General features: G+C 45.0%; 1 protein-coding gene across 7 annotated transcripts in view; it reads left to right on the top strand.

Annotated features, from left to right (window-relative positions):
• Positions 1–3,752: 3,752 nt before the first annotated feature.
• SVOPL (SVOP like) overlaps positions 3,753–18,220 on the top strand; it is a 58,736-nt gene continuing 44,268 nt past the window's right edge. For 2 of the 7 annotated variants that reach the window (XM_078596877.1, XM_078596873.1), the window contains exons 1-3: positions 3,753–3,853; positions 10,463–10,565; positions 12,967–13,073. In XM_078596877.1, the coding sequence (XP_078453003.1) occupies positions 10,487–10,565; positions 12,967–13,073 (186 nt within the window). In that variant the 5' untranslated portion in view covers positions 3,753–3,853; positions 10,463–10,486. Of the gene's footprint in view, positions 4,114–10,462; positions 10,566–12,966; positions 13,074–18,220 lie in introns of all 7 variants that reach the window. The other 5 variants (XM_078596878.1, XM_078596876.1, XM_078596879.1 and 2 more) reach the window with 5 other exon arrangements.

Below are 18,220 nucleotides of genomic sequence, written 5' to 3'. Positions count from 1 at the left end.
GAGGTCCATGTCGTGTTGATGGCAGAGACTTGGTAACACACCGCACATGCGTCGTAGAGCTCGGGCATCCGCCCAAACGCCATGAGGGCACGAATGTAGTGCCGACACGGCAAGCCCATCTGCTTCATGTACCCGCACGTGCACGACCGAGAGCTGAGATCGACTCGGCGCTTGGCAGAGGCGTAGGCGTCTGGATCCTTGACGTATGCACGCGTCGAGGTACTCTCGTAGACCTTGTACCTCGGGGCCAACGCCTGCTGAGCGTCGATGAGTCCTTGAGCGTACAGCGTAATGACACGCCCTTGAGCGGCCCACTTCTCGGCGTCGCTGCGGTGGGCAAAGGCCGTCGTCATCATGTCTTCCATGTGGTGCATGAGGAAGTGGAAGGGGTCCATCTCGCGAGCCGGCAGGGCCTCGCTGTTCGTGGACTCCACAAAGTTCGTCGTGCGCCAGCCGTACAATGGCGTCGTGTGCAGGTGCGGGTAGAGCGCCCACGTGTGGGGGTCGATCTTGTTGTAGTACGTGGCCACCGCAGGCAGAGCTACGCCCAAGCAGCCCAAGGAGCTGCGGAACGCGGCCTCGTGTAATCATCAATCTTCACGGCTGCCACTGCATTACGGTCATGAATGTTCACTTCTGTTGTCATGGATTTTCTCATCTTTTACAGATTATGAGGGCAGTGATCGTCTCCCCAGTGCCGATGTTGCCCAGACTGAGTCAGCCCTGAAGAATTCCAGATCAGATTCAGATACGTACGCGTTATGTGGGGTGTTGTGCATGGCTTCATATGGAATCTGGGTGGCTGAGATAACCAACACTAGTCCAGTACGCCCCAGTAATATACCAGCAACCCTTATCTATTTGCTCGAATGACTTGTTCCACTTTGTGAATAATAAGACGTTGGCACCCTTTTACGAACAGTTGAATGGTGCATTGCGAAATGTTGCAAAAGAAATGTGTGCAACCAGGCAAAAAAGGAAATGCCAATGCTGCAATTTAATGTCTTAGAACACCAACAAGGTGTGCTTTATAGAATGTTGCTAAAAAAAAGCACATTTAAATACATTTTGATTCAAAGGAAAAACCGCCACACTTTTCACATTTTCTTGCTGTGGATTTCACACCTGATGATGATTGCTTGTGTTGCAGTCGAAACGTCGTGAGAATTTGTATTGTTAAATATTTTTTTCCCTTCTACGTGACTTTACCGAAGGAACCAAGAATACACATTTAAATAGTTGAAGAGGCTCAGCAAGACCCAAGTATGCGGCAGAGGAAGACGTAAGACTGGAACGTGCTGAAATGTGGCCATGGCAATGGATAATATCACTCGATTTGAACAAAAGCGTGATGAAGTTCTCGAATAGGTTCAGAAGTGTGGAAATCTACGTACTTTGAACCATGACTAAAAGGCCAAAGATGTGGATTGTGCTCATTCTATGTGAAATCTCGATGAAGGACGTTCTGGTAAAGAAGGACATTTTTTTTAATAAATACAAATCTGAAGGGTGTGCCGTCGAGTGAAACGAAGAAGAAAGCTCAAGATCGGGCTGGATGGAGTTTGAGCCAAATAGATACCATTTGACACAGATAACATGAGATAAATAAATAGTTCTCAATTTCACCCAATCGAATATAAAACGTCGTGCAATTTGGGGGAATTCTATCATCAACCCCTCTATACAGTCTTGTACTTGAGCATTTTAATTTCTGCAGGGACGGTTTCTTCATTAGGGCGATTGGGCGACGCACCACCAATGTCATTCAACCACAGAGTCACGCTAGCCGTCACTGTGCCGCTGGATATAGTCCAATCAGCGTCATGCTGCGTTCTGTGGAGTACCGCCTCTTTTTGGGCGATTTCCCTCCAGCTGAGAATCGCCCCGAGTGGTCCCATAGACTTACATTCAAAGATGTTTTTTTTCGAACGGGGGCGCTGCAATGCATTCTCTATGGCTTCCGGGAGGGCTCGCCCTAACGTGCTTACGTCATCATACGTGCTTACGTCATCATACGTAAGCACGTTTCATCCAACAATATAATTTGTCGCCACCTAGTGGAATCTTTAATAAAATAAACCTGAGTGGTTTGTTTTAATAGTGAGTATAGAAACAAACAAGATGTATTGTAAGAGTCACTTTATTTTTCATTAATATTAAAGAAGTGAAGTTGCCTTTACATGCTTAAGCTGTTAATTTATCCATTGCATGGGTGGACCTTATCCTTATCAATCATCCAGACATTTGCCCCCCCTGAGAGATTTTGCAGGAGCCGCCACTGAATCTCTGCTTGTTGAAACTTGACCTGGAACCCAGGATCTCGGCGTGTTGACTCAGCGTTGATCAAATGGTGGTACTAATGATGCCCTAAGCCAGGGGTCGGCAACCAAAATAACAAGAAGAGCCATTTCTTTCCAATTCGGTACAAAATTCAGTATTTCAAGAGCCGCAATGCATCTGAGTACATACTGTACATACGTACATATTGTCAAGAAGCAGCCCGTAAAGAGCCGCATGCGGCTCCGGAGCCGTAGGTTGCCGACCCCTGCCCTAAGCCCTCTGGACATTCACGCTCAAACGCAGTTTGAGTATGTCGCATGCACACAACACATATAAGAACATAAACATATACAGTACAAAAATACGAGACAAAGATCCCCCTTATAGCCTGTAACAGACTGTTGGGACAAGTGTTGTTAGCGAGCACCTATGGAGGCCGGCACAGCACATGAGGGGGTGGGTGGTCAGCACCATGCCCTGCGGAATTTTTCTCCCCGTGGCGAAATGTAAACATCGTACCAGGTATTTATTTTAAGGCTCAGTCGACCTAGGGGAGGCCCGACACCGGTTGAGACATTCGTCACCAATGTTGGCCGTGAGCGGGAATCGAATTGGAGTCGCCGGGTTCGTAGCGCAAGTGCGCGCTAACCATTGCGCCACCGCTCCTTATCACAAAGCCAAAGAACCCCCGTATAGCTCCTTAACAGACGTTTGGGGAAAGTGCTGTAAGCGAGCACTTAGAATGAAGACCAGCACGGCATACGCAGTGGGGGGGGGGGGGGGGTGTTAGTGTCCAGCGCCACGCCCGACCGCCTTTGTCTCCCCAAGTACTGATGTTTACACACGGGCACGGATACCTGTCAACCCCTTATCAGTGCCCTAATTATTGCAGACCTCATTGGTTACCCCGTGCCCCTTACACATTTTAACATTCATCATTCAAAGCCCCATCACAACGGAGAAACACAGACACATTTTCTCCCCCCGCATCGAAACGGCTGCACGCCGGTGCGAATCTGACAACTCAATTTCCCTGCACAACAAGAAGACGGCGTGAACCCTGCGGGTTGACATCTATGCACGGAGTGAGTCAGTGAGTGGGAGCTTGTGACGATCTCCTCCTGTGAGTGTGTTGGTGGGGGGGTGGAGGTGGGGTGGAGGTGGGGGGGTGGAGGTGGGGGGTGGAGGTGGGGGGGTGGAGGTGGGGGGGGTGGAGGTGGGGGGGTGGAGGTGGGGGGGTGGAGGTGGAGGTGGGGAGGGTGGAGGTGGGGGGTGGAGGTGGGGGGAGTCGAGGTGGGGGGGAGCGTGGAGGTGGGGGGGGGTGGAGGTGGGGGGGGGTTCGTCGCAGCCGTGGCAAGGCGAATTGGAGCTCGCTAACCATCGGAGCCACCGCTCCCCCCCGCCCACCAGCACCATCAGCATCACCGCGACCCACGTGGCGTGCCGCTGCTCCGCTTGAACTCCTCCTCCACCACCCCCCCACCGCCACCGAAACGCCGCCAGGAAGTCGCCCTGGGTGAAGAGGAGGAGGGGTGGGTGGGGTGTGTTTGATGTTGTTACACCTCGCCAACAGGTAAAGCGAAGGCGGGCTCGTAGTCGTCGATCGTTCGCTCGGCATCTGCGGCTTCTCGTCCGTTCACACGACGCGAGAACGACGCACGCAGCTCCCCCTCCCCCCCACAGCAGCAGCAACAAGGCGGAGCGCACTGCTACGGACCTCCGTTCATTGTCTCCCAGCGAGCCATCGGTGAAGTGTGTTTTGTTGTTGTCGTCGTTAACGAGTGGCGAGCACAACACGTGTGCCGTGTTTCCTGCGCGTGACGTTGGCTGGAGGTGAGACAAAGGCGGGCGGGCGTGGGGTCCTGCAAAGCCACGTTCATCGTAGAGCAAAAAAAAAACCACTCAAGCCCCGGCAGTCTTGTGAAGGGCTCCTACGTGGGGAGCACTGCAGTTATTGTTGTTGTGTCGGCAATGTGCGTGTGTGGGGGGGGTGGCTACTAGAGCCTCGACAGAAGACGTCTTCTGTCCCCGTGGGATCCGTCCCGTCCGTCTTTGTCTCACGCAGAGTTCATCCCGCGGCGCTGATGATCTCCGTGGGGTTTCGCGACTGTGCGTCCGTCACAATCGATTCATTGAATTTGGTTTTCGGTGTTGGGGTACCCAAAGCCGGCGGCCTCGCCCGACTTTGCGGCAATTCGTCCGTGTCATCTCGACTCTGTGACTTGATGGGTTTGTATTCGGCAGTAATTGTTAGTAGTATAAATGGAGGCCCTGCGTTGAAATACCACCGGGGGTTTACTTGCATCGATTTGCACGTAAAGTCGGTTTCGTTTTCTGCAAAGGCTTAGGGCGTGAGATAACTACTTCGTGTGCAAGTAGTCTATGACCATGTCGCTCAGAAAGCACCCCCAAGCAGACGGAATATTGCCTGGACGGGTGATAGCTGCCGTGGTGATGCGTTGTGTGGTGAGCGGATGGCATTGGCATAATCCATGGTGGTACAATACTTCCCTGTAGTACTGTGACGTCTCTCTGCCCCACCCCCTTTGCCTTCACCAATCCACACTGACCAGCGTGAATTGTGTTGTATGGAGAAGGGCCGTTGCCCGAAACGTCACCGATTATATATTTTATATTAAGGGGGACGTCTATAAATGACGTCACGCGATTTTGGACGATTTTTTTACTCCCCCTCCCCTCCCTCGTCACACGGCGTCAGAAAAAGTCAGACCCCCCTCAAATATGACGTCACAAAGCTCTGCCCCCCCCCAACCATATTTCCATTTTGAAAATAGAACATGCTTCAAATCACTTTAAACGATTGTCATTGTAGTGCGTATTTAATGTGGCGCTGCACTCGGATGTTGTAGGAGAAAAAGAGGCGTTGGAAAGCTGAAATTTTGTATCAAATTCACTTGAAAATATTAAACGTCTAACTAAAACTGCAGGTGTTCAGAATATTATATTGAAATTTTCTTATAATTATAAAATATCAAAAGTAATTATAACTATAAAAAAATACTTGAAACTGTAGTAGAACGAAGCAAAATGGAGAGTACAATTATAACATTCACATTCATTTCACAGAATGAAAAGCCCTGGTAGAATCATTAGAATCAAAATGTTTAATAACAATCATTTAACAAATTAACAAAATTTATGCTTCTCCATTCTCCCATGGAGAAGCAAAATGCTCCTTCATGGAATAAATAAAATGTGACCCTGGTTAAATTGAAATATTCAAATAGTTAATAATGAAAATTAATAAATAAAAAATTGTGTTATAACAATTCTATTTAATTAACATTTATTTAAAGTTGCGCATTTTGATGTGACGTCACATTTCTCAAACCCCATTATTGGGCATTATTTTGAAATAATTCGTTTGCACTGTATCAATGCAGTACCTTATAGTTGGGCTTTTTGAAAGACATTTGACACACATCTCAATATTGGAACTGTCTGGCGTTTCCAGACTTGTGAGATGTTATCATGGCTATGACATTTTTGAGCATCGGAATAAACTGGAGAAACTGGAGAAAACCCACGTAACCCGGTGCCAGTCCACTTCTGGATGACATCCTCCCCTCGCCTTTAGCATGTCGCACAGTCCTGCGATGCCACCATTTATTTCCTTCAAACAAACATGTTAGCTCTCAATGTCCATGGTGGTATTCATCTCAGGCACGTTCTCTCCTTTGGGTGCCATCTCATCAAAAGTCTTGTCCATCGGCTATCATCCCTTCCAGCTACGATGCTTCCTTAACAGTCAATATGATATGCCTGCTTTTAATTTGTTGTCTGATCCATGCGCTGCTCTTCCTGTTTCTCAGTGTAATTACAAACATGCATATATTCTTCTTTTTCACAATTGGAAACTTTCCTTTCTTTTTCAGTGTCCATATTTCTGTCACATATGCCGTGGATGGTAAATACGAATTGATTATAAACGTTCTTCTTCAGGCACATTTGTACCCCGCTTTTCATTATGAAGGTAACCTTTCCTCATCATCATCGTCATCAGGTATGATCAGTTCACAGTTGGATGAAGGCCTCCCCAAGCCATTGCTATCCCACACAGGCCCGCAATGCAACAATCCATCCAGCACCTTGCACAGCAGCTGATCTCATTAACTCCATATGTGCGTTGGACGTGCTTTCGTATGTGTCCCCTCTTATAGCTGCCACACTTTCGTTAGTCTTGACCACCGACTCTCAATGTCTTCTCGTGTCGTATATTATTCTACCTGTCTGTGCAGTGGTGTTTGTATTATTATTGTTGTTGGGAACCGTAGTGCAATGGTTAGCTCATTGCACTACAAACCCGGCCACCCGAGTTTGAGTCACGCTCACGGCCACCTGTGCCTCCCCTAGGTCGACTCAGCCTCAAACTGAGTACTTAGTGCGATGTGTAAACATCACAACTTTGGAAACAAAGGCAGCTGGGCGTGGAGGCTGGCCACCCACCTCCTCGTGTGTTTTGTTGGCCTTCATAGGTGCTAGCTCACAGCACTTCCCACAACAGTCTGATCAAGGCTATATGGGGAATCGTTGTCTTTGTGTTATTTAAATTATACTGCACATATAGTTTTCCATACAATTTAATATCTCACATACACGATGACACCATTTCTGCATGGTCCAGAAATCCTCCCTTCGAGCCATGACATGTTTTGGAAAAATAATCAAATGTGCATTAGCACAATTGGCCATACCTGAAGCAATTGCTCTGAGCAGCTCATATGTGATTTTTCTTGCTGAAATTTGAACCTGTGAGTATAATAGCATGTACCACGTGTTGGTCTGCATCTACCGTGAAGGCGGAACACAATGGCTTTTTTGTGAAAAACTCCAACCATCTGTATATGCTAGTTTCAAACTATCCATGGGCAAAGCCTTTTCAAGGAGCATCTGTAATCCGAAATATTATATTAATTACACTACTACAGACCACTCGAGACATTAACATCGTTCAAGAACAACTATTGATTTGGCGAAATATATTTGTTCACCATTGTGTGAATAGCTCGAGAGCCAAAGTAGTTGCCATTGTGGTGAGATGTTAACTACCTTGCCTGGTATGCAGGAGATTGTGGATTCGATCCCGACCCTAATGCCTGTATATTTGGAGTATGCATATTCTCCACACGGTCACGTGCTTGTTTCTCCGGGTCCTCCAGTTTTTCTCTGCACATTTAGAAACATGCGTTTAGTGTATTTGGCTGCTATAAATTTCCACATGATAAGCCACTTCGTTGAACTGTCATTTGTGGCCAGGTCGTGCCTGAGAAAGAGCTATATAGCTCAGTGGATCTTACCTGATAAAATGAAAAAATAGTTTAGAATTTGTATAATCCAAGGATGAGGAATAACCCAAAAATCTGAAGAATAAAAACTATGGAAAATCAAAATGTGTTTTTGAGAGGATATAGCCTACCCTGGAGAGCAGACAAAATATTGAATGCAGAGAATGAGATACTCAGCGACCTCCACTTCACTGCCATCTGTGCGTCACGAAGTGGGAGACATTGATTACCAGAGAGTGCACAGCAGAGCACGTTTGGACGAGGTGAAGAGAGGGGGTGGGGATTGCATGCCATTTGTCTACCCATTTGTCTACCCATTGCCACGAACAGATGACATCCGCAGACCAGGGCCAAAGATAAAAACCAAGGCTATTCAACCTTAAACACGTGTGTGAAAATTCGAATTTGTCATTCTCTTGGCCAACATGTTATTGCAAACACTGAAAATCTTCTCTTACAACTTTTTCAATGTTTGACAACGTTCGCCACCCTCTGCTTTGTACTGAAAGCTCTGGTATCCCAAAATGTCCCAAGAATTTCCAAGACAATTCCATTTTTGGCCGGGCAGCTGCAGGCACAGGTCTAATTTTAGAGCGGAGCATCCCCTCTGCCACGAAAGTAAACAATTTGCCTTTGTGTGTCATTCATTTATGGACAGGCGAAACCTCCAAGTGACTTTATGCTCCACTGTACAAACATTCACTGCTACGTAAAATCGGCAATGTGCTGGAGGGGGTCACGTTACTCGGTGTTTCTCAGTCTCCAGTCCTCATAACCCCCCCCTCCCCACACCAAAAAGTGAATGCAACGTTCCTTTCTAACCTTTTGTTTTCCATTCATATATGTAAATAAAGCCACTACATGGTTAATTTACCTGATCGTTGGCAATCACTGAATGCTGCACAATGTGGGATGGCAGGGGCGGTGTTTGCAAGGCTTGGAGTTGCAAAACACTACCTGAACGTGTCCCAGTCCCCCCGCAGAGATGATTTTTTTTTGGGGGAAGAAACTGGAGAAGTGATATTGTGTGGGGTTTTCTTTCCTCTTCCACTTAGTACGGTATTTCGTTTTGGCACAGTGGTTTGCGTGCTGCACTCTGGACCCAAAGACCTGAGCTTCATTTCGGACCCCGGAGAGGTATCGCAACTGGTTCTGGGTCACCCCCTGAGTCAGGGTGGAGGCTGGATTGTGTAGAAGATGGGTGACCATTGTGCATCAAAGCCGGCATTCAAGGCTGCTGCTTGGCTACATGGTGGGCAGCAGAGGACAGTGCAGCAGACACCATTGTCGTGCTCCTACGCCTCCACTCCCAGCCTTCAGCAACCCACGATGACCAGCATAGTTAACTAGGGTCAGATAAGCCCCATGGATTGAAGGCATGGGGTGGCCTTCATCCAGCAGTGGATTGATAAAGGACCGCACATATTCATGCATACGCCCCATACTCTTTGGTTCTTTCGGTAAAGTCACATAGGTATAAAATAAATCACGACGTTTCGGGCGCAACACAAGCGTCCGTCAGGTGGGAAAGCATGGTCTGCTGCTGAGGCAGACTGTTTTAAAAGGTTTGAAATGGGTGTAGCCCGAGGGTCATAAAGAAGTGGTCGGGGATAGTGATGTTAATGTAAGAAATTAGTGCAATCCAAAGGCATGAGAGTGCAATGCAAATGACATGTGAGCATTTCCTTTGCTGTGGGCTCACACGAAGTTGATTTTTCCAAGACGGAGGTACTCTGCAAAGCTTCTGGCTACCTTCAGAGATTTGTTCATGAAGCCATCCAAATATATTAACACAGACACAACTTCAACCGAGAGGATGGGTACAAACTGAGCAATCATTGGAAGGACGTTATTAACCAGGTATAGTCTTAACTGACTGTGATGTTTCCATCCTACCTGCCGATGTCAGCTGTTATTTCCAACTCTGTGTCTCTCTCTATGCCTTTCTCTTAGATATCTCATGCTCACATGTCCTTTGGATTGCACTCTCATGCTCACATGTCCTTTGGATTGCACCCGTTGGGTTGCACTCCCTCGTCGAGGAGGCCGCTCTCCTTCTATCTTATAGTTACACGCTAATTTCTCACATTAACATCACTAGCCCCGGCCACTTTATTTATGACCCTCGGGCTACACCAATTTCAAACCTTTTAAACCCGTCTACCTCAGCAGCAGACCATGCTTTCCCACCTGATGACGGACGCTTGTGTTGTGCCCGAAACGTTGTGATTTATTTTATTTATACCTACATGACTTTACCGAAAGAACTAAAGAGTATAGATTCCTGCGGTCACGAAAGCTTCAAATCAAGACCATACGGTCCCATGTTTTCTCTTCAAGGCATAGATATTTGACCATCAATTATAACCGGGTAAGAGTTCACTGAGACGAGAAGCTTCCCTTTCAGGATATGCCCCATTGGTGAAACTGCTTCATAGGTTTTGCCAGCACGAGTCCAGGGTGAGGATGTGGTTAGAGAGGTCTGTATGTAATATAGCCGTTTACTAGGAGCGTTCCTCTGCCATTGTGCATTTAAATAAATAATGAAGGCAGGGTTTTTTTTTTACATTCCTAAATAAATAATCAGACTATTCTCATGTAACATACCAAAAGGTATTGTCCAGTAAAATGTACGAAATCGTTTTCACGTGTTTGTTAATCCACTGCTGGATGAAGGCCTTCCCAAGTCACGTTGGTCATGTTCAAGGGCTCACCTTTGAGAAATGTGTCCCATCATTTCCATACGCTGAACTGTATGTTATATCAATGCAAGTAAGTTGAATGAGTGTTGTATCCCGTTGTGAGAAGGGCATGCCAATTTGTTTGACAGGCGTTTTCACAGAAACCTCATGTATTTTGTGTGTGTGTTGGGGTAGGTGCATCGTTGGTGTCGTTAAATAATGCCTTTGGGAAGGAGGAAAACCAATCAGTACCTGGAGTTGGAGGAATCCAATGATGTCAGCTCGATTACTAAGCCAGGTAATGTAAAATGCAAGCATCAATTTGTTGCGCCTCATTAATGATGCAGTAAAAAAAAATTACTGTGTAGACTTTTTTTGCGGTTGTGCTCTATAGCTCTCTGATGTATTTTCGGGTTCGTAGCTCGTGTTGTTCGCCGAGATGTTCCGACGTTTCCCCTCCGTGTGCCGAAAGATTCTTCCAAGAACTGAATTTCTTTGGGTTGTACCACTTGATTTTCCCTGAACTTTTCACTTCCTGAAGAAGCTTCCAGCATGTGAAGAAAAAAATCGAATATCCCGACGAGCAGGATAATGCTGTCTGGTCCTCTGCAACTGAATGTGGTCCGTTCTAGCCCATGTGGTGTTAGCCGGTTGTGCATCTCCATCTGCTGGAGGTCATGTGGCGCTGATTCCAAATGATTGAAAAAGTTAAATAACCACATACGCCACCTGCTGGAACAGGAATGCAACTGCCGGCAACTTTGGAGGTCATTCCTGTGCGCAGCAGAGTTTAAGCAGTGTTGCAGCTTAGTGCTAAATTATGATTAAAGCAATAGGAAGCATCTGTTACTCTAGTACGGTGTGTCTCAACTCCAGTCCTCGCTGCCTTCACGGTCTGCCTTTGAGTGAAAACTAATCTTTTCCATTCATACGCCAGTTAAGCCACAGCACACGACATATATTTGGTAGTTTGTGATCATGAAACGCTGTACCTGGGGGGGGGGGGGTGGCGGTGTTTCAGGGACTGGAATTGAGAACCACTGATCGAGTGAACGTGTCCGTGTACAGCCATCTTAGTCAATCCAGCGTTGAACATGAGGGCCACTCCATGCCTATGCGGTTCGTGGGGGGTTATTGGATCTTCACCGTGCTGGTCTATGTGAGTTGGTGCAGCTTCTAATGATCAATCACAGTGTGCACAGTATGATGCTAACAGTGGTGGCTCTTGGGCAGTTGGAGGAGGTTAACAAAAGATTGATTGAATTCAGTGGCATTGGCTTCTTCAGCACTTTCGCAGCCAAATGGACTCGGGCAGATTTTATACGTAGGCTTTATTGTTCAATAAGATTCATGCTTAGTTTTGAGTTAGATCGTATCGGTATAAACTCTCCACCCAAAATACTGTCGCTTGAGCGTTAATAATATGCCATCTAGGCGTACGTATGACTGACGGCTGCAGCGAGTGGACATCTAGATGCACGCGGCAATGTGCCAACGTGTGTGTTGTGCGTAAACTTGTTGACGACAGTGTGTGTTGCATTATCACATGCAAATAAACACAAAAAATGCAGGAAATGACATACGTGGTGATTTAATTGTTCTCACAGTTGATTCGTTCACACCAGAGTACCTTCCGACGCATGCACCACTCTCACCTAACCACTATTTTTGCAACAATCATATTAACGTTAAAGCGCATAACGCCAAAACATCACTCCCATGTTCTTGAAAACAGACCTCGTTAAGTAAACAGTGTGTAGCCGAAACACACATTCCATAAAACCAAATTCTACGAGGTTTTCTAGTAATGTCATTTTTTATTATGACCCTCCACCACGCGTCATTGAGCATCATCAGCTGTTAACAAAAGCGCCGCTCTTTACGCGAGATCAGCTTTGATGTCATTGCCATGTAAAACGTCTATAATTATTGTCAAAAATGTTGCTTGCTTTTCAACATTTTAATTCTGCTGATGAACAACATCAATTGGCATGTTTGCCCACGTGACAACTCGAATTGATTGGCTCTGTCGATGGTGGACAGTTATTGGTACAATAATTTACATGTTAACTTTTTTCGCATCATACGTAGACAACCAAAACTATACCTACGTGATCTAACCCAAAATAAACTAATTATGGAATGGAGCACCGGCAAGTCCTTTCAGTTTTCCAGAAAATCTCTTGTGATGGCCACCCAACACAATTATCTTACAATGCTTTTGCATTTAAATTATCAATAAATTCATAATAATGTTTTACCTTATGCTGAAATAACTAAGGAATATTTTTTTCTGCCTGATCCATGTTATCCATATTTGATTATAAACGTACATTTTAATCTCTTTGTTTATGTTATCAGTTAAATCCCACTGAGCTATTAGCTCTTTTTCAGAGGTGAGCTGGCCATAAATCATAGCTCAACGAAGTGGCTTATCATATGGAAATGTATATAAGCCAAATAATGTAAACGCATGTTTCTAAATAAGCGTAAAAACAGGAGAAAAATCCACGCGACCACAGGAAGAACAAGCACACTCCAAATACACAGGCGTCAGTGTACGGGAACGAACCCACAACCTCCTGTATACCAGGCGAGGCAGAACTTGAATAAAGGAAACGGTTTAGTCTGTGGACTTAACGCAATGATGACTGTCTGAAAAAAAAACATGCCCTCAAATTTTCCAACTGTTTTGTCAGCAGCACAAAATGTGGAACCAAAGACATTCTCAGTGGAGCAGGCCGTGGAGCACATGGGGTTTGGCCGCTTCCACATCTTGCTACTCTTCATCATGGGCAGCACCACGGTAAGCCGGGCTCTGCTTGTGGAAATCCTGCCCAGGCTTTTGTGAAGACCGTATTCTCCGCATCGTAAGACTCTCAGGAGAGTAAGATGCACCCCCCTCGACTTGTGGTGGGTGTCAATAAAGTTATACAATTGTGGTCTCATACACACATACACACAGACCTACTTACTGGATTAAGGGGGGGGGAGGCGAGTGTATCTTATAATCTGCAGAAGTTTATATCTTGAGGTCCATTCAAATGGCCTCTTGTTGTCTAGGTTAGGAGGTGGATTCTCACAGTTCTTTTAAATTAATCACAGAGCCACAATTTTTAAGTCACAGAGCCGGATTTTCTACAAATTAAGTGACATATAAAGTTGTACATGGTGTAGTGACTGGACTTAGGCCATCAGCTGTGGCTACACTTGAGAACCCAGTTTATTCATGGCGGTTATGTGGATTCAAACCCAGGGTCACAGCAGTGGCATCTAAATTATCCCTGAGCCACCTAACCACATGCAGGTTCGGTGATGTTGTTTAAAACAAATCGCCTTAATTAGTGCACGCTTACATACGGAGCGTCACATTAGATCTTAAAATGTCTTTTAAAGAAAGAAATACAAAAAATATATACATAATCGGCCACGTTTTGGTCAATGGCCCTTTTTCATGGCGCATGGTTTACGTACCACGAAGAACGGCCATTGCCTGGAACATCGCCGATTTTATATATTTACATTTTTTTAAGGCAGTTTTGTTGACGACCGTGTTGAGTTTTTTGCCCAACTTTAGTGTTGTTTGACATCTCAAATAACTTGGCAAATGGCTGTCTGACGTACTTTCGGGTTGTTATTGTACGCGCATGCTATAACACGCAGTACGATCCAAAAAACACGTCGGAGAGCTGTACAGCATAGCCAAAAAAACCTACGCAGTAGAGCTAAGAAAATAGCACTTTTGTCCACACAATTTATTTATATCTCTGATTTTAATTGGTCTTTATTTTTTTTACTAACTTGGTGCTTATACAACCACATTTTTAGTCACCATTCACAGAAATTATTAATTCTCAAGGCTTCATACCAGCTATGTTTTTCTGAGATATTTCTTGGCATAAATTAATACAGTATGTACATACATTCATTTTGGTTAGGTCCACGGGTGTTTAGTAACCTGTGCTTATTTTAATTAAAAGGGGTGGCATTCAGTTTGTATGACTCAAGGCTGAATATTCTGGTACACAGTGACGGATGGAATGTGTATGTTGTGGTATATTTTAATATATACATATCTAAAGCATCATTTTTATCCTGAGATGTAGATGTTCCTTCAAAGCTGTCTTTTTTTAAACCCATCGAAATGCTGCATCTGTTGGGCGCATGCAAAAATACGGTATGTGTATAATCAGATTCAGCAGCACATTCAATGAGATAAATGTATACGGTTACTTATAAACAAGCATGCCGCCATGGTGTCATGGATAGCACATTTGACACTAGCCCTCCAGAGGTCGCCGATTTGATATCCCAGCGCGGCAGGTGAAACAATGGTGCCAGTTTTTTTTTTATCTCATCGCCTTTGTCCACCCAGCATTATAAATTTGTACTCCACAGTTTACCGGCAGGTTGCGTGTGGTGGGGTAAAGTGTTCTGAGATGTCTAACGAGCGTAGAAGAGTAGTCCAAATACCTTCAGAGTGGCTATCTATACAGCTATACTCTTAGTTTTTTCGGTAAAGTCACGTAGGTAAAAAATGAAATTAAAATTAATAAAAAATAAAATAATAAAAATCACGACGTTTCGGAGGCAACACAAGTCTCCGTCATCAGGTGGGACCATCACAGCCAGATTTGCTGTATCAAGTGAGGCAGGGATTCCAAGATGCAAGTTCTTAAATACAAGTTAAGGGGGAGGAGAGGGGGGAGCTTATCAGAATGTGGTAGCCAATGAATGGAACGTATTGGGAGGGGGGGGGGGCTAAAAGAGAGCACGAGGTGTACATAGACGTGGACGTGTTTGTGCGCAAGCCCCTGTTGGTGCACATGATGGAAGAGAACGAAAATGCCCATTTTGTTTTTACCAGTGTTGGCTGACAATCGAATACGACAAAGGAGAGTACTGTTAAACGCTGGGGATGTTAACACTCGGTAAAGTAAAATAGTGCCTGTCAAATAAGATGGTCCAAAAATGTGTTGTTAAATCTTTTTTGCATGGTTAATAACACCTTTAGTGGAGTCCTGTTAGCAGTGGTGTGAGCAAGTAATTGCACGGCTGCATCTTTTATGTCAATATGTTAACATGGTTTTTTTTTAGTGTCTTTAAGTCTGAAATACATTTTATATATAAAGTAATCAGCTGTGAGCTCATTTAGGTCCCTCCCTTGTGATTGTTTTGAAACCAGCATACGCTGGCACATATCAAATTAAACTTGCCATTCAAATCCATAACATGCCCTTTCTGCTGTAGCATTAAAATGGTAGACGTTTATAATTATTTTTAGAATGTCACATCTTTTGATGCGACGTAATTATCAGCTTCTAGTGCTTATATCAGATACTCTTTCATTGGGGATATTTTTATAAGTTCCAGTATGTGGTGGACATTGGTGTACGTGTAAAGCCCTTTGTTGATACACACTGGGTTAAGGAATCCCTGCGCTGTGGACATCACGGGGGTTATTTGGCCATACATCATCATGCTGGTCAATGCGTGCTTTTGAAGTTGGCGTGCATCGATGTGGGGGCATTTGAGTCATTTCTGGTTTAAATTGAAATCCCTTCCCTTTATAACTCACTAATCCTCCACCATTCCCAAGTCAGGGGTCATATACACTGACCCAGTAGCATATCTTGAAAACTAGAGCCAATCAACAATTTTAAGGATCATTTTCATTATCAGTGAACCAGAATTAGTAAAGTTGGACTATATTTATTTCGGAAGTATGTTGGCTGTTAAAGGAAGTGGCCATGGGCAGGACACGTTGGTGATGATTGAGGACAGTGGATGGATGAGACTGGTGATCGAATAGCAGCCAATGGAGAGAACGTGCCCGTGAGGATATCCACTGCAGATATATTTTGTTTAATCTCAGGGCTACGATAATTATTATTGCTAACAAATTAACCAGGCTGGTGACACAGCCCTTCACACCCTCCGGGGTCAATAAAATGAGTACCATATTTTGGGAAAGTCAGTCATGGTTGCCCTCTGTCTGAAACTTGGAATTTTCCACCACGAGCTCCAGGGCTGTTAACAGGCGATTGGCACCGCCCTGAGTTCAAACGAGTAGGAAACTACTTCGACCTATTTACGAGGCGTGTCGATATAAAGAGATAAATTGTGATGCAGAGTTTCGTATATGTGTACTGTATATGGGTACATTTATTTATTTGTAATACTTTGCTTTATGTTCATTTAAAGCCCTGCAATTATTTTCTTTATTTTGCCTCAGGGATATGGAGCTGTTAGATCCTCATAAATCTGGAATATGTATTCAATTTCATCCAATATTTATTGCTATGATTGGTGGGAATAAACACTGGCTTCACTTTTTCCAACTGCCACCACAAGTTGCAAAAGATCATATTCCCTGGCTCTTCACATAAACCGGTTTGGTTCTTCTTGCTGACCCAGTTGTGGGAACCTCCCAGGATTGTGTCTGAACCTACACCTCAATATACGATCGCAACATATAATCTATTGGGCACAGCAAACAATCGGTGCCGGGTATGGGAAGCAAAACTTTAGTAGCCACGATTTATTCGCACGTCTCGATGAGATCGATTTATTTGTTTACCCATTAATTTCAAATCGTCAGTCACCTGGCCAGAGGGTAGCGGTTCCGAGATGCCACCAGGTGACCCGAACCCTCAGCCTGCTGCCACACTGAGCACACTCCAGGACCGTGGTGTTTGACGCCAGCCCAAAGGTCGGCTCTAGTCCTGCGGGTAGCGCCGCTGCAGGGCTCTGGTGCAATCGACTGAGGTGTCCGCCCTGTCAACGTGGGTCCGAAGAGGCGAAGTTGCCTGACCATTTTTTATTTAAAGCTTTCGTGACTGCAGGGATTCATCTTCTTGGTTCTTTCGGTAAAGTCACGTAGAAGGGAAATAATAAAATAATAAAAATAAAACATAATAAAATAATTGAAGACCAGGTCTGTCGCTGTCTCCCCGACAGACCTGTTCTTCACCTGAGGACGGCGGCTTGCGTTGTGGCCGAAACGTCGTGAGAATTATTTTATTATATTCTTAGGTTTTTTCGGTAAAGTCACGTAGGTAAAACATCAAAATTAATGAAAATAAAATGAAACAAAAATCACGACGTTTCGGAGGCAACACAAGTCTCCGTCATCAGGTGGGACCGTCACAGCCGAATTAGCTGCATCAAGTGAGGCAATGATTCAAGATGTGATCCCTTATAAGCAAGTTGAAGGGGGAGGAGAGGGGGGGGGAGCTCATCAGAATGTGGTAGCCAATGAATGGAACGTATCGGGAGGGAGGGGGGCGGGGCTCAAAGACAGCACGGAGTGCTAAGTACAACACATCGGGAGGGGGAGGGGGGGCGGGGCCAAAAGGATGGACGACGGCTTGGACGTGGTTGCTGCTGCACACGCCAACACATTGGACAGAGAGGGGGAGGGGAGGCCTGATACACATGATAGAAAAAATAATGAAAATGCCCATGTTTATACCAATGCTGGCTGAACAATGAAGAGAGTACTGTTAAACACTGGGGATGTTAACACTCGGTAAAGTAAAGTAAAATAGTGCCTGTCAGATAACATGGTCCAAAAAAGTGTAATTAAGTCTTTTTTGTGTGGTTGATAACATCTTTCCAATGATTACTAAGTTTGTACCCATCATCACGGTTGAAATTATGTCTGTGTTTGTATATTTGTATGGCTTCGTGTACAAACCTTTGATGGTAGCCGGGAGGTTTGCAGAGAACCTTGGTCTCGGAAAAGACAATTTCATGAGAGCCCACCGAGTTGTAGCAATGATCGGCAATGGCAGAATAATCAGTTCTGCCGTGTTTCAGATCTGACTTGTGCTCGCGGACACGATCAGAAACATGACGTTTCGTTTCTCCAATGTAGCAAATCACCACAAATGCAACTCAATTTGTAGACTCCAGGATACTGTAAGTCAGGAACGACATCCTTCACAGATG

The sequence above is a fragment of the Lampetra planeri genome, chromosome 8 (assembly GCF_965212315.1).
Source record: "Lampetra planeri chromosome 8, kcLamPlan1.2.h2, whole genome shotgun sequence".
Taxonomy (NCBI): domain Eukaryota; kingdom Metazoa; phylum Chordata; class Hyperoartia; order Petromyzontiformes; family Petromyzontidae; genus Lampetra; species Lampetra planeri.
This window is presented reverse-complemented; position numbering and strand designations above follow the sequence as displayed.